At 42.8% G+C, this 27872-nt stretch overlaps 1 protein-coding gene across 16 annotated transcripts in view; it reads left to right on the top strand.

The window, feature by feature from the left end:
* adgrb2 (adhesion G protein-coupled receptor B2) overlaps positions 1–27872 on the top strand; it is a 174610-nt gene that overhangs the window by 27610 nt on the left and 119128 nt on the right. For all 16 annotated transcript variants that reach the window (XM_058620059.1, XM_058620066.1, XM_058620074.1 and 13 more), the window contains exon 2: positions 23175–24078. In XM_058620059.1, coding sequence (XP_058476042.1) covers positions 23175–24078 — 904 coding nt within the window. The remainder of the gene's footprint in view (positions 1–23174; positions 24079–27872) is intronic.

Below are 27872 nucleotides of genomic sequence, written 5' to 3'. Positions count from 1 at the left end.
GGAGCCAATCCCAGCTGAGGGCGTATGGCAGGGTACACCCCGGACAGGCTGCCAGTCCATCACAGGGCCAACACACAGAGACGAAACAACCGCTCACTGTCACATTCACACCTCCAGGCAATTTCGAGTGTTCAATTAACCTCTGCATGTGTTTGGACTGTGGGAGGAAAACCCACGCGAACCACACGGTCTTCTATCTGCAAGGCAACAGTGTGTGTGGCTCTAATTCCTTTCAGAATAAAGTGTTAAAAAAGAGCTGTGACGAGCGTGTGGGTGCGTTTATGTTGCCACATGTATGTGGGTTAAGGCCTGTACATACTCTGTGTTCTCTCACCCAAGGCTGCGGGAAGAGAATGACGACATCGTTTCCTTGCAGCTTGTTCTGCGTCATCATGGGCAGAGCTTTTTTGCTTGGGTGGTGTCTGACAACTGTTGTGTGATTGGCCAGAAATTTGAAGTGGACGCAGTTAATGCAGAAATGCTGTGAGGACTTCCCAGGAGTTCTGCACTTGAGTTTCTCGTGATGTATGACATGTCCTTGCCAGAACTTAGTTCTTGTTCTTGCCACCCGGGAGAAAAAAAAAGAACACATTTCTCTGTTCTTGCGGAGTCAGTCAGGGCCTTTAGTCTGCCAGTCTGCAATCCTTTCCCCAATAACCCTAACCCATTTCACCGTTTTAAACTAGTATTCCTTATGTTTAACGTGTGTTGTTTCCCCCCCTTACTTTATTCTGTGTGCTGCACAGAGTGCATCCTCCCAAATCTCCCTCCTCTCCCTGCCCCACCACTTTCTCTTCCCTGTGTGCTGTGTGCGAAATACTAAATTAGAAGTCAGGGGAAAAAAAAGAAAAAGAAGACAGCCTTGGAGCAAGATACATCAATAGCTTCCTTTTAATTCTAAGAACACCCTCTCTTCCCCCATTGGACTTTTTCTCTCATCCTTTCCAGGCCCCTCTACCTTCCTGTGCTAATAAAGCCAAATTGACATGTAAGACATAGTGACCTCTCTTCTCCTCTCTCCTCTTAAAGAACAATGTGCAGGGGGGGTAAAAAAAGACAAAGACCTGATGTGACTATCTGAAAATATGTCCCTCACATCAAGTTTCTTTTATTTTTCCCTTCAACCCTTTCATGCAGTGTTGTAATCTGTTGAGCTGTCAGTATTCTCTTACTTTTCTGCATATAAGCGCCTGTTTGAAGGAGTTTATTCACAGGAACCCCGAGACTGACAAGTGTCTTGCGGAGTTTGGATTTGACAATTGCTCCCCTCTTTTCCTCCGCTTCTCTCTTGACCTTCAGGGCCACTTATAATTTATTTTCTCACCCTGTCACTTCCCTCACTTTGTTACAAAAGGAGAGAAACCTCAGTTCCTTTTCTGAGAGGGAGCTCTTTTTTCTTTTTTTTTTTGTCGAATTCCCAAAGGGTAGGCGAGAGTTGAGTGCACTCATCATTCACTTGTCCGCGCTTTTCACAGGTTTGGATATGAATTGTTAATCCAGCGTTTCAATGCAGAGGTGGACCCGCACACACTGTCTGCAGGCCCTTTGTGTTATTCATATAGCACACGCTCAAGTTCTCGAGCTCTCACACTTTATTTGCATTTCCTTTTGTTCTCTTCACTCCTCTGTTGCTCCTCCCCCCCGTCTTCATTCCTCGATGTTGTTTTCTCTTTGACATCAAACGAAGGCGTGACATTGAGGTGAAAGTTTTGGCCCGGTGACACCAACTTTCCCATTAAACGTGCTATGACACCATAGTCCCACGCTTCCTTCTTTGCCGGTGATTAATTCAAGGAGAGCCACGCTTTCTTGCGGTGTGATGTCATAAGTGTGTCCTGTCCCTCTGGGATTATTTACACGTTAAGTTGGAGCCTGTGATTATTTTTGACTCCGGTGGCTGCGTCGTGGCGAGCTATCCACACACAACCTCGTGGGTTTGCACAGTGCCTTTTGAAGTGCTCAGCAAAGACGCTAATAAGGTCTCAAATCCGTGTTCTAACCAAAGCGTGTGATCAGCAGGTTTCCCCGTCTGTCATACTCAGGCCTTTACTGTTTGAATACGGCTGTGAGGCACTTTATTCCACAATCTACAATTGATCATGAGGAAGAGCTTGTTTTTTTTTGTTTTCTTTCCTCTCCATCACAGGGTGATTGCGTGAAAATTCTCTGGTGATGAGAACGTCTCGTTGAGTATGTTTTCAATTGTGATCTGACCTCTTTGTTAAAATCATCATCATCTGAAATTGCTCTTTTGAAATGAGTCGGGCCTAACTCATGCGCACTACATTTAAAACGAGCCTCTCGTTCTCTTCGCGAGCTCAACAACAAAGTTGGGGACTCTGCATCAGTATGTGAAACACCCTTGTCCTCCACTTTCTGGAGTACACTTTGCTCTGCTTATTATTTTTAGCCCAATGGGAGTATGCTTTGTATAGTTCTGCTCCAATCGGAGCGGATGTTGTTTGAAAGCCTGCCATTTCAATCAGGCTTGTTGTTAATCTGTTGTTGTCTTTTGGGGAACCTGGCCAGGCTCATCGCCATGGGGACACATGTGGTTCATCACGCCTGTAATTGGATTTGAGTTAGTGTTCTCAAATTTTTGCCTGTGTTTAATTAGCGAAGTGTGCCACAGAAGACTGCAGCCGGTTGCAAAGGAAAACAAGATAGACCGAAAGGGGGAGGGACTTACCGGGGACACAAAGTGCGGTTGCGCGGTGATTAGTAATAAGTGGGCAAAGTTAATTAGCATATATGCGTATTTGTCAATTTACTATTCGTTTGAGTCCTACTCATGGGGATTGAAGTTTTACTGACTGTGTTTCAGACCCGTGGTTCCTTCTCGTGTGCATTTCAGCTCGACAGAGAGACCGAGGGAGGGAGGGAAGGGGAGGGAGTGATATACGTGAGTAGCTGCATCGATTATGACATGGCCCTTCTCTCAGGAGGAACCATGGTCCGGCCATTTGTTTGACAAGAAAAGAGTGGGGGAAGTCTATTAGCGTGGTGCCTTTATGGACTGATGACAGGCAGCTGCAGTGGCTGTGGCCAAGCCTGCTGGGACCGACCTTTTCACCCTCCTCTATACTGGTGGCTGAGGCAGTGAGAAAACGGGAGAAAGATGGTGGGAGATGGAACAGGCAGCACTCGCAAACCCCACGGGTACATTGAAGGTCAGGGTATTTGTATGCCATCACATTTTATCTGAACAAGGGCATGACTAAATGTGTAAGAAAGGGAGAGGAATGGATGGGAGAGGGCCAGAATAATGGTTTTCACCTTCCTTTTTTTTTTTTTTAAATCATATTGTTGGGTGACAAACCTACCGTGGTAGGTTTTTGGTAAAATAAATATGTGATATAATTATTCAGCCACAGCATTCAGTGATGCCCCAGAACTGATCTGCTATGAGCCACTAGAAATCAGGGGGAATGCATATTCAAGCACAAGTGCATGGAGGGAGAAATGTGAAAACAACATCATCAAAAGGTCTTACATACTGTGCACGCCGGGGTTAGTTTTTCTGTGAAGCCTAGTTCACACCCGATTTTTTCAGCCTCATCTGTGTGCCAACATTAAAACTCACTCGATGAACAGCCGGCAGTTGCCAAGTATGAAATGGTCTCCTGATAGTGTCCGCCAACCCTCTTCCTACAGCACATACTGGACATTTCAGAGTCCACAGTCCAAGAGCTGTTCACAGTACACGCTTCAGGAAATGTTCTGCAGTCTACTCGTTTCCAAGCACGATTCTCCATGTCACGTGTTTTTTTTTTTTTTTTACTAAATATGATGAGACATCTCTTGGAGAGAGATTGTGCTGTGTGCGTGACCGCTGTCGACACCCATGAAGAGTGAAGTCACAGCAACTGCAAAGACCCCAGGTCACAAGCTTAGTCGTGAATGCTCCGCGTAGACTGCGCGTCGTGTGATCTTTATCACAGTTACCTCACACTGGGCGTTTCGCATGTCATGTGCATCATTACCAGTGTGAAACTGGATGGGCATTGCAAGGTGTCGCAAACAGTTATTTACGGGACAGTTTTGCACATCAGCACTGAAGGCATTTGTGAGCAAAACCACACTCGCTTGACTCCAAAAGTATGCTAAGTGGCTTCCCCTCCTGTCTGCGCGGTTTTAGCCTGAAGCGAAGGCAACATTTGCTCTGCCGTCACTGTCATAGATCAAATTTGGGAACTGATTCCAACTTATTTAAATTTCCCCACATGATTGCGCAAGCCCACGCACATCGCCCTGAGCCAAGCTTAAGTTAACTCCGCTTTTTTCTGTCTTTTTTTTTTTTGTACAGAATGTAATTCAGTTTTCAAATGTGCCATACTATTTCCCCTCGCTGTCATTCATCCCCCTCCTCCACTGCTACCCATATAAATCAAATGGCAGTGCTTTGCCCACAGCATTACAGTGCACTGTAATCTACCACCGAATTACCATTAGCAAAAATAGGTAGCTATGAGTGACTTTCTTATACTTTCTGTTCCACATCTTGATTGTAAGTCATGTGTAGCCTTTGCAAGCCTCGGGCTCTCACTACAAGCGGTGGAGCGACGGATGCTTTAAGCTCTGTGCTGTGTTGAGCTGTACTCTATAGCTGCCGGCGTGTCTTCACATACTTGCAAAGAAATTAACAAACATGTTGGAGGAAAGAAACAAGTGAAAAAATCCTTTTCGGTTTTCCTGTGGCTACACTTCAGCAAACAGCGCTGCCTTTGGTTCACGCGTCTCTGTTGGCCGTGCTCCCCGTGAACTGCAGGTGAAAGGGCCAAAAAGATGAATCCTCCCCAAGCCCTGGACTCTCTAAACAGTCCATGTCAGTCACAGAAGAGAGATTGATTTTTGTCCCCGGGGTGCAATTTGAGATTCATGCATAAACATAGTCATTTGCACTGCAATTTTGAAAGGTTATGTTTTGGGGAATAGAAACGGGAGACGAGATTGCCACAAAGTAACTTAAAGGCCTGGTCGAAACAAGACCAATCACAGTCCTACAGGAGGCTGTGTTCAGGAAAGAGTGCGTGTTTTAGATTATAATGCTGGAACAGATGTTTACAGATGAGGAACAAACTACACTGAGCCGCTTCCCAAGGGCACTCTGACAAGGCTTCATCAAAACACCATAGAGAATGTTGCAGGTCATGTGAAAACCCTAATGTCAGGTTTGATGAGAAGATGCAACAGCTGAAGAATTTATATTCAGGTCACTTCTGTGCTGTGGATCTAGTTTGATTAGCTCTTACATCAAGAGGAACGTTGTGACATGGAAGAGTAATGAAAGTAATTTTCCCCAAAGCTTTCTCTTTGACTGATCGAAACATGGCAATGCACATGTATTCAAGATGTTTTAAAAAAAAAATAAGAAAAAAAAGGGAATGAGTTTCTCCCCTGTGAGACTGAACCTGCTGCAGTGATAGACTAAGAGAGAGAGAGAATATTTAATGGCGAGAACTTTCGGTTTTTCCTGGATTTTCAACACCTCGAAGAATTTGAAAGGTGTCGCGTAAAAACGGCGAAAAGAGAGATTGTTTTAATTTCGTGGCGTGCGTGCGTGCGTGTGTGTGTGTGTGTGTGTGGCCTGTCATAGACCATTTCAGTCACCACTACTGTAATGTCCACTCACACACACACACTCTCTCTCTCTCTCCAATGCTGACTCAGGGTATATGGCGACCAAAAGATCAGACAAAGAGCTGACAGCACCAGGTCGTTTGGCTCGTGGAGAAGGAGTTGCATCGCTTGACAAAATGTGCAGCTCAGCAGCAGTGGCGTTTATGGCCCTTACACAAGTTTTTTTTTTTTTTTCTTTCATTTTAACGTTTCCTCCCTTCGCATTCACCACCACCAACAAAAAGACCCACTCGTGTCCTTTCCTTTCCTGTCATTCACATTCAGCATGTTTATCTATTCTTGCCTTTCTTTAGCTGTACCGCTGTCTTTGTAATAAACTGAGAGGGGGGGGAGAAAAAAAAAGGTGTTTGCTTTGTGCAGGCGACCCCAGCAGTCAGCGTGTCCTTATCTCGCCATCGATCGGCTGCTGGATTAGGCATCTGCTTTGACCGCCGCGTGGTATCGACAGGCTGCCTGTCACAGTCAATGAATGGAATCCAGAAGGCTCAGGGCGGTGGGTGTCGATGCCGACCAGGCAACCTCTGAACCTCAGACGGCTCTTTTGGCTGCTGCTGCGTCACTTTCGCCGCCGTTATCTGTCGCTGTGGGTGTGTGGGTTGCAGCTTTTGTCAAAGACGTGTCACACGTCATTTCAAAATACGTATTGTTTACATTATCACCTCCTGTGAGCAGTCCAGAGGATATTACTTTTCGGTGACGCTCACAATTGGCTATAGCGTCCTGCGTGACCCCGAGGAATGGAGTTCATTCTGTCGTTTTTCCTCGTGTGATGAAATTCAGGGAATCCAAACCAAACTTAAACCGAACTCCGCTTGAGTCGCCGCGCTGCTGTTGTGTGGCTCGTGGATGGCAGATGATGGATTGGTAGTAAATGTTATTCAGCCTCAAAATGCCTGTGCCCTGTTGGGTGTGACATTTACTGTGAGGCATAAAAGAATGAAGTTTACCCTTGAGTAGATATGCCTGCAGCCACTCTTACTTATTGAAATCTGTTAGCTTTGTGATTATCAATCATCTTTAATGCAATCTGTGATTTTTCAAATGTGCCATTTTTGAAAAATGGAATGTGGATGAGATTAATGGATATTACTTCAACGGACATAATTAAACACAGTGGTATTTAAATCTAAGGGTCACGTTGTCCCTCTATACCAGCGGTCCCCAACCTTTGTTTCATATAAAACTGGAAACAACTAAAAACAAAGTCCTGCTGAAGTAGTGGGAGCCCTGAGCTTGTTTCCCTCCTACGAAAATCCCGCTTCACAAAGATAGGATGTTGGAAATGGAAGGAGGGTTTTTAGTGCTTTTTTTTTTCTGGATTTTCTGGATATTCTGCTTTGATCTTAATCCAGAACACCGGCTGAGTTGTTGTCTGAAACATACTTCATTTGCACTCTCCAGCAGTTGAGTTTCCTCTAGCACCGACAGGCTCCATTCACCTGGTTTGTTCACAAATGGGTCTTTTGTGGTTGGGAAGTCTCGAGACATTTTTTTTTTTCAAAATAAAAGATCTTTCAGACTCTGATAATCAATAACCTGTGGTTGGGGACCTCTGCTCTCCTCTATCTCGTAGGCCAGGCCTTAAAAAAGTATGTATGTATGTATACAGTACACGAATGAAGTGTTATGTCTTAATATACAACACCGTGAACAACAGAGTTAAATATTATCACCGCTATGAAAAAAGAGATTGAAAAAAAATCAAATCAGATTTAACTTCAACACAACTAATCATAAATTCTTTTTTAAATATAGTCTTGTTGTATTGTTGGATGTTATGTGTGAAGACGAGCCATCATTCATATTTCACTCAATTGACACCAATGGTGACGTTTGCAGGTTTACACGTGAGATTCCATTGCTTTAATTGAATGCTCCTAATCATGTTGTCTGAAAAGCTCATTTCTTTTGACTTTATCAAAGCTATTTTACAGTAAATTTGATTAAAAAGAAAAAATCCTGTCAACAGATGTCAGTGGGATTCTAGGGAGTTCATTTGAATTGTATTCCTGGGTAGATTAAATATAAACCTTTGCGTTATGTGGATGTGGTTTGGCATGCTTTACATTTGTGGTGATTTTATTTGCGTGTGTGTGTATATACTGTACATGTTTGTGGGGCTACAGATCAGACCTAAAGACCTACAGTAAATATTTGTCCCCATGTGTGTTTGTGGTCACTATCAGCTTCTTGCAATCAGTGTGTGTGCGTGTGTGTGTCTATGGGCACAGCCTGAGTCCTGAATCATGCCTGGTCGTCGGGTCTCTCTCTGGTGTGCTGCTGCCAGTCTGGGGCTGGAGATAAAATTCTGGCCTAAAGGAGGTGAAGGCAGACCACATCCATCCTCTCTCTGCTTAATCCCTCTCACCCCCTTTACTTGTCCCCTCGCTCTCTATCGCAGAATCTTTCCTCTTGCTTACCACCTCTCAGACCCCGAGTCCTTCAATACTCCTTACTCTAACCCTCACGTCATTTGTTTATTTAACTGCTCACTAAAAATAAAGTACAAGCTATTTTGATCCTCGGGATTAAATGAACAACTGTGATTGCCGCTTCTTGAGGGTGACTCTTTTTCTACCGTTTCGTGACAAAACATAGACTTCTCTTGATAAATCATCAATTTAACACGAAAAATAATATGCAGAACTATTTATTGATAAATGAAAATAGTCATAGTTGCCAGCTTAGTTTGCCACCTCCACCAATCTGCTCTGCCAGGCCAATGTTTGCAAGCCGACTCTCCTTCTTTCATCGACTTTCTAATTCTCTCATTGATTTTTAGTCGACTTTCTGAAAAGAAAAATTGGTAAATATAGCTAATCTGGGAGTTTTTATAGTTTGAAGGTGTATTTTCTCAGGCCTTTTAATTGTCACAACCATAACCTGAAATCCAGGAAATCAAAAAATTGGACCTTACACTGAGAATGATTAATTTTTTTGTGGGCTGGTGTTGGAAAACCCTCATATATCATCTCAACCATTGCATTGCACAGTAGCTGTTACAGAGTACAACACCATTTGAAACATTACTGACAACTGTGAGGAATATGATAGATATGGACACCTCCGGAGGAAGTGGTATTTATTGTGCACGACTCTGTGCGCGCCTGTTGAAACATTTCCACTATCAGACATTTTATTGCGTTGACAAATGAGCTCTGCTGTTGCCGATTAAGAAAAGAACAGCATTTTCTAAAGCAGGCCATTAGCAAACGATTGCATTCCACCTTTGCTGGCTGCCATTAGTTCTTATTTATTCACCACTATGAAAATCAACCCGCATAATATAGACTTGAGGCCATCCATCACATTTAGGCTTGTTTGTGCATGAGCATGTGTGCGTGGCAGGGATAGTTTCTTGTGCTGTTTTTTTGTGTGTATGTAAAGGCACGTATGGAACATACAGCCAAGAAGGAGTCAAAATTATCCTTCTCCCAGCTACACATTTATACTCTCGTCGGAGAGTGAATTAATCAAATCTTGGCTGTTCAAGGTTTTGTTAGTTGTGGTTTTCATTACATTCATGAAAATGAACAGTATTGAGAAATCCACATGGTTGGCAGCAACGCCAAGTATGTATATTTTTAAGTTAAGTTGCGAGATGTTAAACATGCAAACGCTGTAGTGACACTGTCGACTTGTAATTACAGTACATTTCTACCAAGGCTGCGATTTAACTTCCCAGATTTGAGATGAGTCGTGACTCCCCCCCCCACAAGTCTTCGACTGTACCGATATTAACACTGACTGCTCCATGAACTTAGCTCTTTGGATATTGGCAGTCCTCAGAGGAGGAATAAATCTCGAATGATTACACATCCCACGTCCCATTGCTTTTGCAAAAGTAATGTCCGTCAAGATGGTCCTCTGTTTGCCCGCACACTGATTTCTTATCTTGGAGCATGTGGTGACCTGTCTCAACAGTTATTGGTGGCTCCAAATGTGGCTCCAATATGGCTTGTTTGGCTCCGTTTACGTCTAAATGTGTAGACAGTGGCTTTCTCCGCGTGAGAGTGATTGTGCTCCTTCGCCGTCATTAACGTTCGCATTTCAATAGTCCTTGCTTGACTATTTCCTTTCTGCATCAAAGCGTCCATACTTACTGATGTTCACTCTAGACTTAGACGTTCTCCGTTGCTTTTTAGTCCTTTTTGTTTCCACATTATCATTATCAAACTACAAATTGTGGATATTTCGCCTTGAAATGACATGAGAATACACTTCACCGTGAATGCGTCTGCACACTTCTGGTGACATGTAAAAGCCGGTGCTTGACTTCAGAGCAGCTTCTGTACTCTGGAGTCGTAATCTAGTGACACTTGTGCCTTCCTTGTTTGCCATTACGCTCTGGTTTCATTTAACGTGATCTCCGTGATCAGAATTCTTTTTTAATTTATTTTACTTTTATCCAGCTCCGCACACTTCCATCTATATCTGTCAGTGCGCGAGGCGAGACGATGTGAACCAGACAAGAATATATTACCATGAAAGTTCTGGTTAAATAAAATAAAGAGGAGATATATTCACCTGTACTGGAGGGAGATGACGGATGGTTTCTTTTTTTTTTCCCTTTTACTTTTCTTTTCCCTTTTTTCTTTCTTTTACTTTTTACGCCTGTTTAGTTGGGGAGATGAGGATGGATGGAGCGCGGCACAGTGCACGGGCCGTGCAACCCACATAACAGTGTAACCTAAACGATGCACATACAGAGCTAGACATTCACCGCAGTGCTAATTGTTGGGGTTATTGAGAAGAATTCTACAAAATTTAGGGAACGACACATAATCCATAAATGATGAGATTTATTAACATTATACAAAAACACAGTTACAAGGGTTATACTGTACCCGACAGCCAATGAACTCAAATCCACATATATTTGAATGAAACTTTATTTAAGTTGGTCTATTTTATTCTCATCTTGGTTAATGTGAAACTTTGGAAATACAGATATATATATATAATAGTATTATAGTGTATTTGGCTGAAATGGTGTAATTAAATGTACTTGCCTTGATCTGACTTGATGTGAGCAACCCTCCACTGATATCTGTAATGTTTAGGCCAATCTGACGTTGCAGTGTTATTTACAGTAGTAGAAAGCTGTGAGGATAGACATCGATTTTTTTTTTGTTTTTAAACGAATGCTCATATCATTTGCACTCCATTTGTTCTGGCACGGGGAGAAAAGCTGAAGTCGTACTTCTGCTCCAAACTGCACGTCTCTCTCAGTAAAGGTCTGTACCTGACACTTCAGCAGTATTTCTCGGTGTGCCGTCAGGACATGGAAGGCGAGCACTTTTTGACCAAAGTGGAAATGAGCTCTCCTTACATCTGATCTCAGACCAGCATTCTTCTTTCAGTAAAGGACCTCACGTTGTCTGTTAGCATTCATTTTGTAATTTACCGCCTGCTTTTTTTTGGCATCGCCAGGCATTATGCTTGACCGCAAGCTGATGATGCTGCATATTTACACCGTGACTTATCTCCCTGCGAAGTCTGCAGTAGGTTTGAGACGGCAATTTGTTACACGAATAATGCAGCTCCTTAAAGGGATATTACAGTGGGTCGTTGATGATCTTGGTAATGAGTATAGGTGAGAGAGACCGAGTTTGTGTGTGTCCAATAATGACTTTTGCATGAACACTTGCAAAATATGAAACATGATATGAGCCGTTGAGACTGTAAATTCTACATCTGTCCTGAGACACCTGGATTGCATGTGGACAGCTTTAAGTACAGGTCTGAATGCTCCCAATCTGTCCTGAATATGTCTTCAGAGTTTATCACCAAGAAACACATTGGGATGTGGTTTTGGGGGGGGGGGGAAACTGTCTAGAGACATGTCCTGGTCTGCCTTACTCTGTGAGATACTGGTCCACCTGACATTATCATGGAAAAATGAAACCAAATGAATGTAAAGTGATAACGATACAACAGGTTTCCTCCTTAGATGATGAATATTCAGTATTTTCATACGAGTGTGTCATTGCTGTAACATTAGTGTTTTGGCAAATTACCGTTTACAGTTAAAGTAGTGTGAGATGGGACTGAAGCTACTGGAAAACTGTTCGACTCTTACTTTTTTTCCATCCCCATCACACAACCAAGGTCGCACATAAGCCTCAATCACAATAACAAGTACTTATAATGTGTTCTGCTATTGTGTGATCTTGGATAAAGTCTTCACTTTGAAACAGCAGCACTGTATTTTACATTAACTGTGTGTGGGCTTCGTTATGACTCATCCAATCCAGTTCATAATGGTTTCGGGGCCTTGAATACCTATTCCCTGACCCGTGTGTGTGTGTGTGTGTGTGTGTGTGTGTGTGTGTGTGTGTGTGTGTGTGTGCGTGTGCGTGTGCGTGTGCGTGCGTGTGTGATCACCCATTCATTCATTCATTCAGTGCTGGTTATGTGATTGGCCCTACATATGCCTGCATTTGTTCTGTATAAGTGGATAAATGAGTATGTGAAGGGTGTACAATCTAAAGGTCATTTAAAGTCAACGATTCTATAATTAGCTTTTTTTTTGTTCATTTGCAGTCATCATAAACTCGGTCCATCATCTGCCAAAAGTTACTGTCATTAACAGAATCAAGCCAGACTCATGTAAGCATACTATTATTGTTTTAATAAAAAAAAAAAATTCCATCCGGTCTACTAATCTGCCTGAAATGCAACGGCAGTCTTCCGACATCCCCACACAGCTGGTGCCAGGTCACTAGCTGTGTGTCAAAGGTCAGCCCTTCTGTGTGACCAAACACAGTCAACTATGACCTCTAACCCCCAGCGGAGGTGTGACACGTGTCAGACCCAAACAGAGGGAGAAAGGTCCCTCACTCACACTCACACACACACATTGATGCCGCTGTCTCAGACTGCGGCTGTATGTATTATGTCACCTGAGTAGCTGCTTGCACACATGACCTATGAACTTGATGTTTCTCCACAAAGGAGTTCCCTTTGCTGGACTCGCTCTCTTCCCATTCATGTAAGAATACACTGTCAACCAAATGCTGTGAAAGTCAGACTAACACAGTCCAGGGGCTGAAGCCTGCACCTGCAGTGTCAGCTTTCCTCTCCTCTCCTCTACCCCCACCAACCCCCCACCCCCCCCCCCCCCCCCGTGCCTTCCCGCGATACAGAGTTCAGAAAGAAAAAAATGAGGATTAGAAAAAAGAAAGGGGAGATAATGAAATAAATACCCTGCTAGGAAACACATCAAAGAAAGAGCCTGATCTACTCTGCAGCAGTGAGAGAGATAGAGAGAGAGAGAGAAGAGTTTGGGCGATAACAACAAAAACCACCTCCACGGTCACACACTTACACACACGAATAAGATAGATTAACAAAGATTGTGCGCTTATTAACTGAATGGTTAGCGATTATATTTCCTGGTTTGCACACTTCGGCGGTTTTCGCCGCTGATGAGAAACGTGCAGTTGTATTGGTCCCTTATACGTCTGAAGGCAAAACGTTTCATTTCCCTCTGCAAATGAATAAGCTGTTAAAGTTAAGTAAACTGATTCATGTTCCTATCTGGTCGTGTACTCGCGCAGGCTTCCTCTTGTGTTGTTCCCGTTCCGCTGCTTTTCTTATTCATATATTCATGTCATTTGCACATGCTGATGGACGCTGGATATGCCCATTTTAAAATATTCTCACACGTTCCTAAACACTGTAGGAATTGGAGCTTTTGCCGATGTGTGTGTGTGTGGGGGTGATGGCATAGGAAGTTGTTTGAAACATTGTCATCACTCTGCAGCCAGGATATATATTCAAATCAACCACTCACACACACACACACACACACACAGAAGAGTACAGAGCCAACACACATTGTGCATAAATATGCGTGCCTTATTCATAGATGTTTGGAACAAAACAACTCCAAGTGATGGATGGCTTTCCCATCAGCTCACAGATCGTCACACACGCACATCCGCAGGAACACACACTGACGAATATGTTCTCGCACATGCATCGTCTGGCCCTTCCCACTCCATTTCCCTCTTTAGTGACTGGTGACGCTGATGATTCACTGAGCTTTTGACAGTCTTTGTCTCGTACCCTAAAGCCACAATTACTTAAATACATTCTTGCTTTGTGAGCCATATTGTCCTCTTTTTTTCCTTTTTTTTTTTAATGACTTTCTCTTCACCCAACCCCATCGCTTTCCCATCAGTGAGTTCTGGAACTTAAGCCTCCCTAATGCCCTCTAGATTCAATTCGTATGATGGAGCTGTTCGTGTGAATTGGCATAGGGGTATTCTTCAATATTCCAGTCCTTTTAAGTCACGTCATTTGTTTGCAAGACGTCCCTCGAATGCTGCTGTTGATTATGAAACAAAAATCCCCTTTGGATTGGCTTTGTTGATGGCCCACTATACATCCCCAAATCAATTTTAATGCATTAATAGATGCTGTGGCCTTAGTTTAATGATTCGTAAAGCAAAGCGTGTTTGAGTTTGCAGTCCCAAAGAACCCCCACAAATTATGATAATCTGGCATGTCAAGCAGTCGGTGACCGGTGAACTCTGGAGTCAGCGGTGTAGAGTCAGGTCTGTGTGTATTTCTGTCTGACATGGGGAGTGAAAAGTGAATAGGGGAATATATATATATATATATAGGAACAGTGCAAAGTTTCTTATGGAAATGCATTTTTTTTTTATCTATTTCATGAATTTTAATACAGCCAGAAAATCCTGTCAAAAATTAATCTTCATATTTTGAGGTGAAGCCACTGTATTTTCTGGAACAGGCATTTCTTATTATCGTTATTTATGTGATAAATTCGGCTCCAACTTTTAATTAAAAGGGGACTTTTACAAGTTTCCAGTTTGACAGATGAGGTCAGGCGGCAGTCTCTCTATACTATTACTATAGACTTTTGCAGATGATTTTGTAATCTGCAGTGAGAGTATGGGGGGGTACAGGTGGAAGAGAGCCTGGAGAGGTGGAGGTCTGCACTGGAGAGGAGAGGAGTGAAGACTCTGTGTGTGAAGGACAGTGGGACAGGTGGTAGTCAGGTGAAGATGCGAGAAAACCATGGACAGTGCATAAGAGAGGTGAAGAAGAGGGGTGATGTGTGATGGACGGTCTTCAAGATGGTAGTGAGACCTGCTATGATGGGTGGATTGGACACAGTGGCACTGTCTAAAAGACAGGAGGTGGAGATGGCAGACCTGAAGATGCTGAGATTTTCATTAGGAGTCATCAGGAAATGAGCATATTTGACGAACAGCTCAGGTTTGAACCCGTTTGGAAATCACAGAGAAGGACCATGGATGCTGTGAGAGAGGACGTGAGGACACGAGGGACGGGGGGCAGTTTTTCACATTTAATTTTATATACATCTCGTGGAGGGACACACGGTGGGGTAGTGGTTAGCACCTCGCCTTGCAGCGAGAAGACCCGGGTTTGAGCCCCGGTTGGAACAAGGGCCTTTCTGCATGGAGTTTGCATGTTCTCCCCGTGTGTGCGTGGGTTCTCTCCGGGTTCTCCGGCTTCCTCCCACAGTCCAAAAACATGCAATGTGGGGATAGGTAAATTGGACACTCTAAATTGACCATAGGAGTGAGTGTGAGAGTGAATGGTTGTTTGTCTCTATCTGTGTGTGGCCCTGCGATGGACTGGCGAACTGTCCAGGGTGTACCCCGCCTATCGCCCGATGTAGCTGAGGTTGGCACAGCACCCCCCGCGACCCTCTGGTGGAGGATAAAGCGGTAGATGATGACTGACTGACTGACATCTCGTGGAAGAACACTCTGATTCAAGTGTTCTGTGCCTCTGCGTTGTCTTTTAATACGTCTGTGTTATCTGTGGAAAAAAAATCTGCTTAGTAGCCGACTCGTCTGTTGGTAAAAACAATGCACCGCGAGGAAAAGACAATCACTCTCCCGCTCATGCTGTTGTTCTCCATTGCACGATAGAACCCAAATATTCCCCTCCACGATACTGCCGACCTATTTCCAACTTCCAACTATATTATGAGACCCCGACCTTATATTCACACGCATTAGGACAGACTTGTGTATGTGTATTCATGCAGGTCAGTGAGAAAAATATCTGTGTGCATGCGTGTCACATCCGATTCTGTCCAAACACTCAACAGATGGTGACATTTGTGTTATGGCACAACAATCAAGCTGCAAGACCCCAAGAGAGAGGGGAAAAGAGATGTTTTATGGTGTTATTTTATAAATATGAATTACCCACCACAAAAACATGACCCACCAAGAAATCAGGGTCAATCAGGGCCTGGCGTCCCCTGACCTCCTCATTTGTTAACCTTAAACTGGAACCTGTTTAGCACCTTTAGGCTTTATATTCACTGGTAAAGACGGATGAAAAGAACTTTGTGTGAAAATTGGTTTAATGAATATAATTCCGTATTCAACGGTTTAGCAGTTAGGTGAATGAAATGCTTATCGTCATTTCCGACAAGCGCTTATACGCTCGTGTGCAATTAATTGTCCATCAATAGCTCCCTGTGAACGTAACACCGATCAATGTTGAAATTCACGTTTGGATCACACTGTATTGAATAAACATTACATGCCAAGCAAGTTGTTTTTAACCCTATGAGACCATAATATGGTAATGAGTCGAAATGTTTTCCCGTTAAGTATATTGGAAAATCACTGTGTTCTTATAGTGTATGTTATTGTAAAGGTAATTATTATTAAAACTATTTGGCATAATATCACATTTATAATGGCATCGTCATCGTGTTTGTGTATTTGTGAACGGATAACGACACAAACAGCCCATTAAAACACAGAGCTGACGCTGAAGCACACAGTCACTGCTGGGTGTTACAATCTTTGACAAAATTGCTTTCTGACAGGTTTTTACAGCAGTAATGGTAGCTGTTGAGACAGTATTCAAATGCATGGCTCAAACACTCTGTTTTGGTAAGATGTTATGGATCTTGTATGAAAACTACTGTTACTATATGACGTGACAGGATGGAGACAATACAAGTCTCTCTCTCAGTCATTTAAAGGCCCCTTTCTTGAGGCCTCTCTCATAACAACCTTGTCACCTCTGATCATGTCTGTGTAATTCCGTAACCCAGCATTTCAGCAGTCACCGGTTTTTAATCAGTGCATTTTTTTAACCAATTTCAATTCCTTGCCACCGTCAACATGCCTTTCCACATTCTTTCCTCAGCCAATTTCACAGACGGCTTCAAATCAGATTGACACAGTTTGATTAAATACAATTTTTTGTGTGTCCTTCCTTCATTCATCTTCCACCGCCTTTTTTCATTGAGCATCTCCAGTTAGCCTAAACCCCATCCTGCAAGTCTTCAGGGTGTGGGAGGAAGCCTGGATTCTCAGAGACAAGCAAGACAGGTCGTTAGTCGAAAGTTGCAGGTTTTAATTTTCAGCTTTAGTGGTTTAGCACTTCTCCTCATGTGTGCGTGGCTTTACTCCGGGTTCTCCAGCTTCCTCCCACAGTCCAAACACATGCAATATGGGGATTAGGTAAATTGGTCTCAATTGACCGTAGGTGTGATTGTGTGAGTGGATGGTTGTCTCTACTGGCGAACTGTCCAGGGTGTGATCCCACCTTTCGCCCTATGTCCGCTGAGATTGGCACAGCACCCTCCGCTACCCTCGTGTGGAGGATAAAGCGGTAGAAGATGGATGGATGGATCACACCACTTTCTGTAAATACAACTGCGGTATACAGAAAAAACTGCCAGCTAACCAACATAATCCTCACTGCTGAGCATAAAAATGCAGGCACAATAGAGTTGCAGTATGGGAAATAGTATGCTCTGTTGGTTTTAAATAGTAAGCTGCGTTCAAGTGCACATGGGGATGATTTGCTCAACGCGACAGGCAGCCTGTGATTGTTGGTCTCTGTGTACTGAAGGGAGACGAGAAGAAGGGCAAGGTGTTGTCTGAGAGCGAGCAGGGGACAGACATCTGTGCTCACATCACTTAAAGTCATTGTTATCTACTGTGTCGTGTGGGTGTAGATCACTTTAAATGATGCACTTGTTTTTTTGTTGTTTTTTTTGCCTGATCAGAGTCGTTTTTATTGGGTCTGTGGTGCGGTGCAGTGCTGCAGCAAATGTTGCACCGATGAAATTTCGTCTTGCAGATGGAGATATCAATTTATTAGAAATCCTGTTTTTGAATTTTTTTTACTACAAAATGATTTTAAAAAAAAGTGTATTGTTCTAAAAGTCAAATTTTATTACTGATGCTCTGCAAACACTCTCTCTCATTTTCCTTTTTTAAAGCCTGTGTACTGTATAGCATCCGTTGATTTAAACATAGCCTACATAATTAGCTCCTCTTTACTTGGCTGAATGATTCCCGACTCCGTCACCGCTGTACACATGTCACACGTAGGGCTGCCATGAATGTTCGGTTTGAATACGCCCAGCATGCATTCGTATGTGTTTATCCGCTTTGTGTCCGTGCTCGTGCATGCAGAGCGTTCGCCGCAGCGTGAAGACAAAAACGCCCCTTTGCTGTGATGTAGTGCTGTCGCGTCACAGCATGAGATCCTCTCAGCTTGCCTGATATTTGTGAATTACCGACAAGGGAAATGTGATGGTGTGGTGGAGTGAGCTTTATGAAAGGAATGCTGACCATTGAAATGTCAGCAGTGCAACAATGCTGCTGCTTCTTCATTTAGGTCTATATCCAATTCACCTCATCCGCATGCATAAAAGACAAACCGAGTAGGATAGGAGCAGATTTGTGTGAATAAACGTCTCGCACTGAGGCTGACATTTCTAAAGAGGGAGAAGCAAGGATAAGGGACATTTTATAATTTGTTACAGAAAGAGAGGAACTCCAAATCCTCGGTATCAGGATACAGTAATGCATTTATTTAAGTGAGTTAGCCTCCAAATATTGCATGTGCCTGCGACTCACTCAAGGGCCACATACTGATCTCATCTTAGGGTTGCATATGAGAGATTTCACTGCGTCATTAAATGAAGCAGTACCATTCTCTGCCACTGTGCCCTTACATTTCTGCACTATAAGAATGAGAGATGAGATGTGGAGGTGGAGAAACGGACACAAGCAGAGGGGCGACCTGAGAATAGGCGTCATTATTCTGTTTCTTATCTCAGGCTACATCCATGCGACTCTCGTTCTTCTGTTCCAGTTACACCTGCAGCCCGCGCTACCTCAGCATTTTTGAGCCCCAGAAATGAAGACGTTGAAAAAACACACCGCTGTCGCCGTTTTTTTAATTTGAAAAACTTCAGGGCCTCATTTTTTAGTCTATGGAGCCCTTTGTAACGCACGAGTCCAGCTCCAACTCAAATATCAGAATGAAAAGACCCGTTAAAGCTTACTTACTTTACATTGATGTCGTTTGCCGTTAATACTTTCTGAAACTGAAGCAAACTGCGGGTACAGACACAGACTATTTCTAACACGGCGCTAAAGCGTTCCGAGCATGCGTTGTTAATGTTATGGTTTGTTTAATGTGAAACGTTATTGCTATTGTTGAGACTCAAGTGGTGTATTTTTCCTATTAAAGTTAGGTAGACCATCAGCGGCAACCTAAGTCTCATCTCAACGAGCCATCCTGTATGAATATCTGCCTGCGATACAAGTGCACACTGACCGTCGACAACAGGGCTGTCAAACTCAATTACAGACCAGATTGAAATAAAACACGTGTCATGTTATGATGCATTAGTAAAACCTTTTCTTTAAAATAAGTTTGAATGATTAACCCATGGAATAGCCCTCAGAAAGGGCTAAATTTCAACACTGGGCGACAGCTTTAAAGGATTCACAAAAGACTATAAATGTTGAAAGGTGTTGTATATTACGGGGTAAATAATAATTTCTTTAACAGGCGAGGTGGTGCGTGATACGTGTGTCAATGGAGGAGCAGAAAAGACATTTTATAATGCAATACAGTTGGCCGGATGTGGCCCACTGCTTTTTTTTTTTTGTCTTTAACCCAGGTTTGCTGTGTTTGTGTGAAAGCAGCTAAATCAGTCATTCAGATGATGTGTCACAACATGATACACTGACATTTCAGTGCAGCTATAATTGAAGCTGTTTAGGCTCCCAATGTGGGTCTTTGGGACACAAGCACATGGAGGATAATACACAGTAATTGCTGACGGTTCTCATTTGCTTGCACAGGGACCCAATGTGTAGAAGAAGTGTGGTGAAATATTTCTTTTTCTTGGTACCGATGCAGTAGTGTTGGTTTTAAAAGAAACCCAGCGATACTCAGCTTTGCTGTTGAGTTTTGTGGTGATGACAGAGTCAGATAATCCTATTGTCACTTCAGTGCTTTGAAGAACTATTTTGTGATGATGACATTATTGTCAAGGTGGAAGGGGGAAAGGAAGGAAGACATCAAAATGAATGAATATTTATAGGTGCCCACAGTAAAGTGCTGTTTTAGATTGAAGTGGGACAGAATGGCCTCATGAAGACTGCACTTTAGGGCTTATTCATGCACAGACTTTGGGTTTATGAATATTCATTCTTCATTGTCCCAAAAACATTTGACTTTAGGCTTCACTTTTATTTGCTTCCGGTTCTTGCCTATGCATGCCATCCGTCTATATTTGACCAAATCTGTTAGCACTCTTGTATAAAGTATCTTAAAGGGATACTTGAGTAAAAGTACAAGTATCTTACCAGAAAATTACTTTGGTAGAAGTTGAAGTCACTTTTTATAATATCACTTAAGTAAACATCTTAAAGTATATGACATTTACTACACTGAAGTATCAAAAGTAATTTTCTGATATAAACTGTACTTGAGTTTTAAAAGTAAAAGTATTAAAAAAAAAAAGCGAGGAGTTAGGATTGAGCCATGTTGGCTCAGTGGTATGACAAGTTGTCTTTCAACTGCACGGCTGTGAGTTCAATTCCTGCCCCTGCTATAAATGTGTCCTTGGGCAAGACACTTGTGGCCCATGTTGAGTCTGAATGTATGAAAGATGTATGAATATAGATAACAAAGTAAAGGGAATATACGTGAATGTTGTACTTAAGTACAGTAATAAAGTATTTGTACTTTATTCCATTACAACACTCTCTGTTACCAGAATGCTGACAATTATATCCTTTAGCATACTTCACAAAATGCTACATTAGCTTTCCCTCGGCCTTGAGAGGAGCCAGCTGAGGGGGTTCGGGCATGTGGCCAGGATGCCTCCCAAACCATCCTGGCCACATGTCCATCTTGGGGGGGGGGAGACGTCAGAGCAGACCTAGGACTCACTGGAGAGATCGTATCTCTCGGCTGGCTTGGGAACGCCTCGGGATCCTTCGAGAAGAGCTCTTGGAAGTGTCCGGGCTTCTCCTCTGAAACTGCTGCCCTGGCAACGCCGACCTGGATAAGTGGAATAAATAAATGTATAAAAAAAGGAAAGAAGATCCTCAGCATTTGTATACTTTCTTCATCTACTCTTCTACGTATTCTGCTCTACACCGTGAACTTGGCTAAAGACCTTCTGATGACCTTGGTGTAAAATAGTTAATATCTTCAAAACCCAGTCTCTGTCCTTTTAAAAATTGTCCTTTCAACCCTTTAACCATGGTACATCTCTCTGTGTTAGCATCGGCTCAGTACCCAACACCTTAAGGAGATTTATCTTTTAATTTTTATTCTGGGTACCTAAACAACATTTGCACATATTTTCATAATTCCTCATAATAATTGCATGAATTCTAATGTCCTGCTCCCTCCAACATCTTTATCCCCATAGTGCTCATTAACAGATCCCGGCTAAATGCCCAAGAGCCCCGTTTGGCTGCTTCTTGACATGGTAAAGTGTGCACAATTCCCAGCCCCTTCTCCAGGCCTTGTGCACTATGTGTCCAATGCTCAAGAGCCCTAACAGACTCACATAAATCCTCTGAAGTACCGGCTACCACGGTGTCTCATTAACCTAGGCCTTAGGAAAGTGCAGTACTCGAAAAAGCACACACGTGCCTTGTACAAAAGCTTTTTACAGTTGTGTCACGTGTGCGGCAACCTTGGTTGGAGCTACCACGGAGAGAACGAGTCCACTTCCAAAGCATTACTGTGTTCGAGTGGCAGTAGTTACCAGTGGCACATTGGTGGAAAGAAATTTAGGGAAACAAGGAAATTTTTTTTGTGATTGGAGTGATTGGAAAATATTATCCGACAATTTGCTACACATTCAAAATCGCTTCACAAGCAAATGAAATAGGAGTGTTTTGTAATTTTATTTATTTACATTTCTCTATGGCCAGCAGCCCTTGTTCAGGATTAGGTGTTTTCTTCTTCATTGGAAAGAGTTTAGGCACCTCTGGTATACATGGCTAACCAGTTAGAACTGGGAATGGGAAACCATGCATGTTCATGTTACCTTTAATAATGTGAAACCATTATTCCCTCATTTAGGCGTGATAGTATTGCCTGACAGAGCCCGTTATGCAAGATATGCCTGTGTGGAAAGAGTGACACAGGCAATAAGAAATGACTAAATGCATAAAACATTCAACTTCAACAAGGCCACACTGATACCCACATGCACCCACTCAGTATTTTACCTATGGAAACGCGCGCACTGTCACCTCGTAGTGGAAATGCAATCAGTATATGACCATGAGGGCTGTTTATGACCTAGTGACGGCCCCTGTGTCCTTGTTTTTTTTAATCACCATATCATGCCCCGTGTAATAATAACACTCAATTATCCAGATGTTGCATGGTTCTCATAAAGGTGCTGGTGACTGACGGATTGGACAGCTTATTTGTGGCTTTCATGACGATAAGTCTCCGCAGACATTTTAATTTGTTGTGCTGCTGGTACAGGTGTAATTCTTTTTTTTTTTATTTTTTTTTATGAACATTGGATCAGTGATCAGTGAGGACAGAAGGTATCGTGCTGAAATGTAACTGGTTTAGTAGCGTGGATGTTTCCCATACTTCACTTGTGCAGTGCTTATTGGAAAGTCCTGGAAAGGTGAGGGGGGCACAAACACAAGGCACGCTAAAATATACAATGTTTTCAGGCGAAATACTAAAACATTGCGTGTGTGTTGTGTTGTACGAGTCAGAAATCAGGATGCTGGCAGACCCTCGCTGTGTTGGTGATGGTAATAGTTTGCCAGAGCCTTGGGGGAGCTGCTCAGCAGGAGATGGTGTGTGTGTGTGTGTGTGTGTGTGTGTGTTTGTCATATCAGCAGGAAAGCACCGAGCAGGCCACACAATGGATGGTGCAACAGCCAAACATTCAACCTTTTTAATCCAGACCAGCAGGTTGTTGTGGTTTGTGTTTTTGGCAGTCTGTGTGTGTATGTGTGTGTGTGTGTGAGAGAGAGGCTGAAAAAGAACTGCCGTAAAGTTGGTTACGTGAGAATCCTGAGACAGCAAAGCAGATTGTTTGTTCTTGACTTGTATGAATATTGTGCTTTACAACATGTGCTGGTTATGCAACTTCTTCTTTTTTTTTGTCTGGTTGCATTTGAAGATATTCCATGAACCGTCTAATTGCCTCTCTAACCTCCTTTTTCCCTGTTCTCTCTCTCTCTCTCCTCCTGCAGGACCAATGTCATAGGATGAACACTGCTGGTAGGGTGTGTCTGTCTGTACTGTCCTCTTTCCTGGCTGTGGCTGGGGCTCTGGCTGCCGCGTCTGCCCTCGCTCTAGCTCCTCTCTCTGCCCTGGCTGAGGCTGCCTATGGGGCTGCCAGTGGCATCCCCAGCACTGGGGCAGAGGGGGCCCCCTCACCCGTCTCCACACCATGCTCCAGCCTTGTAGCTGGGGTCCTTTATGGGTCTTTCTCCCTAAGGGAGCTATTTCCCTCCAGGGCACCAGGCTGTTCCTGGTCCCTGGAAAACCCTGATCCCACCAAATACTCTCTTTACCTCCGCTTCACCCGCCACCCGATCATCTGCCAGACACACTCCCCCATGCTTCTATCTCTTGACCACCATCTGGCAAATCAAAGCTGTCCCCTTCATTTACAGTCAGCTGCCGCCAGGGATCAGGACATCATTGATCTCTGCACCAGCCAATCTAACTCAGATGGACCTTACTCCTTCCTACAGTTTGATAAGAACTTCGTCCAACTATGTCTCACGAGACACCCAGCTGCTGATGAGCCTCAGGTAACCAAGGAATTACTGGAGCTGAGACTCGTGGAGGTGTTGCTCATTAATAATGAGAACTCGAGTCAATTTACCTGCGGCGTGCTCTGCCGGTGGTTCGAGGAGTGTTTACGCACAGGACACAACGGAGAGCAGGAGGTTTCTGATGCGGATGGCTGCGGAATGACCCAGACGGGATGTATCTGTCCAAACCACAACATCATGGCACCACCTGTTCCGCTGCTCCCAGAGACACCCCATAGTTTCAGCAATGGCTCGCTGGCTCCCGATGATTGCTGTGTTACTGAGCTGCATTCCAATGATGCAATCGCCATAGCACCCAGAGATGTCCGCCAAGGTAGGGCTATGTTTCTGCCAAATAATGAGATGATGGTTTAATGCTGCTGCTGCTGCCACCGCCACCGCCATTTTAAATGGATCACACATGAGCACAGAGCTCTGCACAGAGAATATGAAAACATGCTAACACACAAATATACAAGGCATGTTAGAGCCTATCCTGTTAGTATTACAAATCCATTTAGTCAAATATTAGCAATTGTCTAGAGCGGTGAGTGCCAAACCGAGCAAATGCTAGTTTATCTTGCACTTAAAGACCACGTCTGAATGGTAGTATACCTCTTTTTGGCAGAGAACTTTTCATTAGAATGATGTAAAAATGTTGTTCAAACAGCCGTCTCATCAAAAGATTTGGAAATGCCCAACAGAAATTCTGGCTTTTGATCTATATTTGAGATTTATCCATGTGGCCAAGATGTGTGGGTCCTAGTATTCCACACTACATGCTGCAATGGTGTGTGTGTGTGTGTGTGTGTGTGTGTCTAAATGAGGACAAGATCAGACTTGAAATGCAATACACTAATTCTTCACAAACATAAGACACATGCACGTGTGCTTCTGTATAATCTATGTGTGTTTCTAAGCTGGATCGTTCAGTGCTTTGTCCAAACAGCTTATTTTAAAGCTTCGTTAATGATTTCAATTGATTCCAGCGAATTCCCCTCTATGTGGCATAATGAGAAGAAGGAAACAGAAAATCCGCTGATATACAGAGAGACTTTGTTTGTGTGGAAGAACAAAGAATTACATAAGTTCCTTTAGGTGGCTCATAGGCATGTTTGCATAGTGAACAGCACTAATTAGAGCTCAGTTATTATTGTTAGATGTCCTGGCCTGCCTTCAACAACTCACTACCACAAATACGGAGCTCTCAAGAGAGAGAGAGAGAGAGAGGCTTTTACTTTGCTGATGGGGAGGTTATCATTCTTTGGATTCTGGATCAGTGGGCTGAGGGGGAGTTATTATCTAATGTACTCAGACATGGGAACAAGGAGGGTCATGCGAAGATAGAGGGAGACAGAGTGCTTCATGTTTTGGACTGGTGCACTTTTCCTTGGCACACCAGGCAAACAGCTCTGCAAACTGATATCATACACAGCTTTAAAATGATGTACTGTGTTTGCGCCAGCTGCTACAAAAGCTGGATCTGACCTTGAAGATGTTGACGTTTGCATACTTGTTGGTTAGTCGCTGGGAACAAACCACTATGAGACGACAGATTTGTGCACCAGCCTTTGTGAGCGGAGAGCGGTTCCTTTACAAATAATTCCCCCGTGTCCTAATTACCTTAAAATATCTAATGTAAATACTGTCAGGCTGTCAGAGGTACAGCCAGAGTCTTGTTGCTACTTTCCTGCTTTACTCTAACTGAATTACCAAAAACCGAGCCTCTGCACTTGCTTGCATTTGGACTTAAATGCTCTTTGAAGCTTCTGCGTCACTGAGGTGATGATAAAAGAGGGGGGGAAACAATGAGTCTGCCACAGTCTGAGGTTTGATTAGTGCTCTTTTGTGACATAATAATGTTGTATTCTCCTTTTCTGGCAGCGGTTTTAATTGCCCCAACTGGAAAAAGTGTGCCTCCAGCTGTTTATCTCGAAGAACCAATTCCTAATATTCACATGAAAGCAGTGTATGGGAATGAGTATGAATTAGCATTTTGTTTGACGAAGTTCTTGTAATGTGGCAAAAAAAATCCCTATAGCCCCGCCTTCACATTTTAAATTTGCATCGGTCGAGACGTTCAACCACAAATTGCTCCCAGTGATTAGACGAACAAACCATCACTTTTCCCTCGGTTTTTATGTGTTTGTGTGTCTGTGTGTTTATGTGCGTGTGTTGTCTCGCCTGACACGGAGCATTATGGCTTCTTGTCATCCCGGTGGTTTTTCTCTGACATAATATCAATGTTTAGATCGTTGTACTAAGACAGTATTTTGTTTTCTAAAGAGGATAATTGTACATAATTAATTAAGAGAGACCACAATTGGCAAATAATTAATTGAGATGGTATCACGGCGATATTTCTGCCCACAAAAATGTGTGCAGTGTGGGAAAACAAAAGGTTAAGACAAACAGATCTTATATTTTCAACTAAATTAATGTCTTAAAGATAATACTCACTGGGTATTGAGCGGTGGCCTTTGGAAACACTCCTTCTCTGTGTCAGTATTAAGGATATATAGTGCACAACTGTGTCTGTCCTTCATCCTTAGTGAGAGGAGAAATAAACTTTATAAGACTGTACACCTTGACCCACAGAGGCTTGGTCCATCAAATCTGTAAATGCATTATTTTATAACTCTGAACAAATTCCATTCACATATCAACGTAAAACACTGTTTAAAATGGTCTAATTTCCATATAAATTGGGTACTGGGGCGATGCAGCTGAATAATACACTAACTTTCCTATTTATGTTCTTGTTTAGTGAGCTCAGGTATATATTTCACCAATCTGATTTAGTCGAGCCAGGCAACACATGACGAGAAGTTGCAAATGAAGGTTCCGCTTCACCACTGAATCAACCTGCTTTATCTTAAAGCCATTTGATGCATAAATGAAGCATTAGCGTGCACAAGGGTATTGTGGATCAAAAATCCTTCGGGCTATAATTGTATTTTCCATGCTTGTGATCTTTAAAAAACAGTTTTACGACACGGGCGCGCACACTCAGGGTTGTATGACTGAATGACAGATATTTTTTTACAAAAGGCCAACATAGAATGTGTCTGAGGCAAAAGAAACATACCATCATACCTTTCCCTTTTTCATTTTCACTCATTTTGTTCCACTTCCCATTTGAGCATTTTCACTGTATTGATCTCCAAACTGTTCTCTACACCCCCTAAAAAAAAACAACAAACAAACAAACAAAAAGAAGAAAGAAAATTGATGACCATGCTTATTACTTTATTAAAGCATGTCTTGAATGTATTCTACGTATTCAGAGGGTTGTCTTTGTGCTCTTCCTATGTTCCCACCTTTCCTGAAACAGAATAATTCACTTTCCCCCCAATTTAACTTTATCACTGGCCTGAAAGTGACCTGTGCCTTTCTCATTGTACAAAGAAAGATGGCCATATTATGAAAAATGTGCTTCACATTATAAAATACAGCAAAGGGGAAAAATATCATTCAATTTGGAAAAATTGCCTTTTCTTTTTTTTTGCATCCGTGTTCAGAAATGTCAGGGTGTTTGAACTCTGCATAGCAAATAGTAACAGGTGTAGCTTCCATATACATTATAAAATATTATGAGGGTCATTAAAGGTTTTGACATGTTCCACAGTTGGAAAGACAATGTCTTTCTTGTAAATAACCATTGTCCTCAATCATTCAATTTAAAATTAAAGGAATGAAAGGTCTGATTTTATATCTGTCACCTGAAGTATCATCATTAGAAGTCACGTTTACTTCTTAACAAATAGAATACAAAACATCTGTATATTTTAATGTGGCCATTTCTACTTTTTCAGCCATCCATATACCACTCTACCACTGTTTTTAAAAACAGATAAATATAAAAGTATTTTCTGTGATATATCCTTTAATTTCACACTCAAATTATGGATGAATCAAGCTGGATTGGAGGTATTGATGTTGGCCTCCAGCTGGGATTTTGTGGTTGAAAATTAGCGTCTGGTCTCCTATGAGTTCGGGTTTGGGCAGAACTTAAAAAAAAAAAAAAAATAATGGAGGGGTTGGGTTTGGGAGGTGCTATTTCAGCATAGCAGTGAATGTGTCACCATGATGGATGATGGATCTCCTCAAAGCCTCTTTCTCCAGGTG

The sequence above is a fragment of the Solea solea genome, chromosome 20, assembly GCF_958295425.1.
Source record: "Solea solea chromosome 20, fSolSol10.1, whole genome shotgun sequence".
NCBI lineage: Eukaryota > Metazoa > Chordata > Actinopteri > Pleuronectiformes > Soleidae > Solea > Solea solea.
The sequence above is the reverse complement of the archived record's forward strand: the minus strand, read 5'-3'. Positions and strand labels throughout refer to the sequence as shown.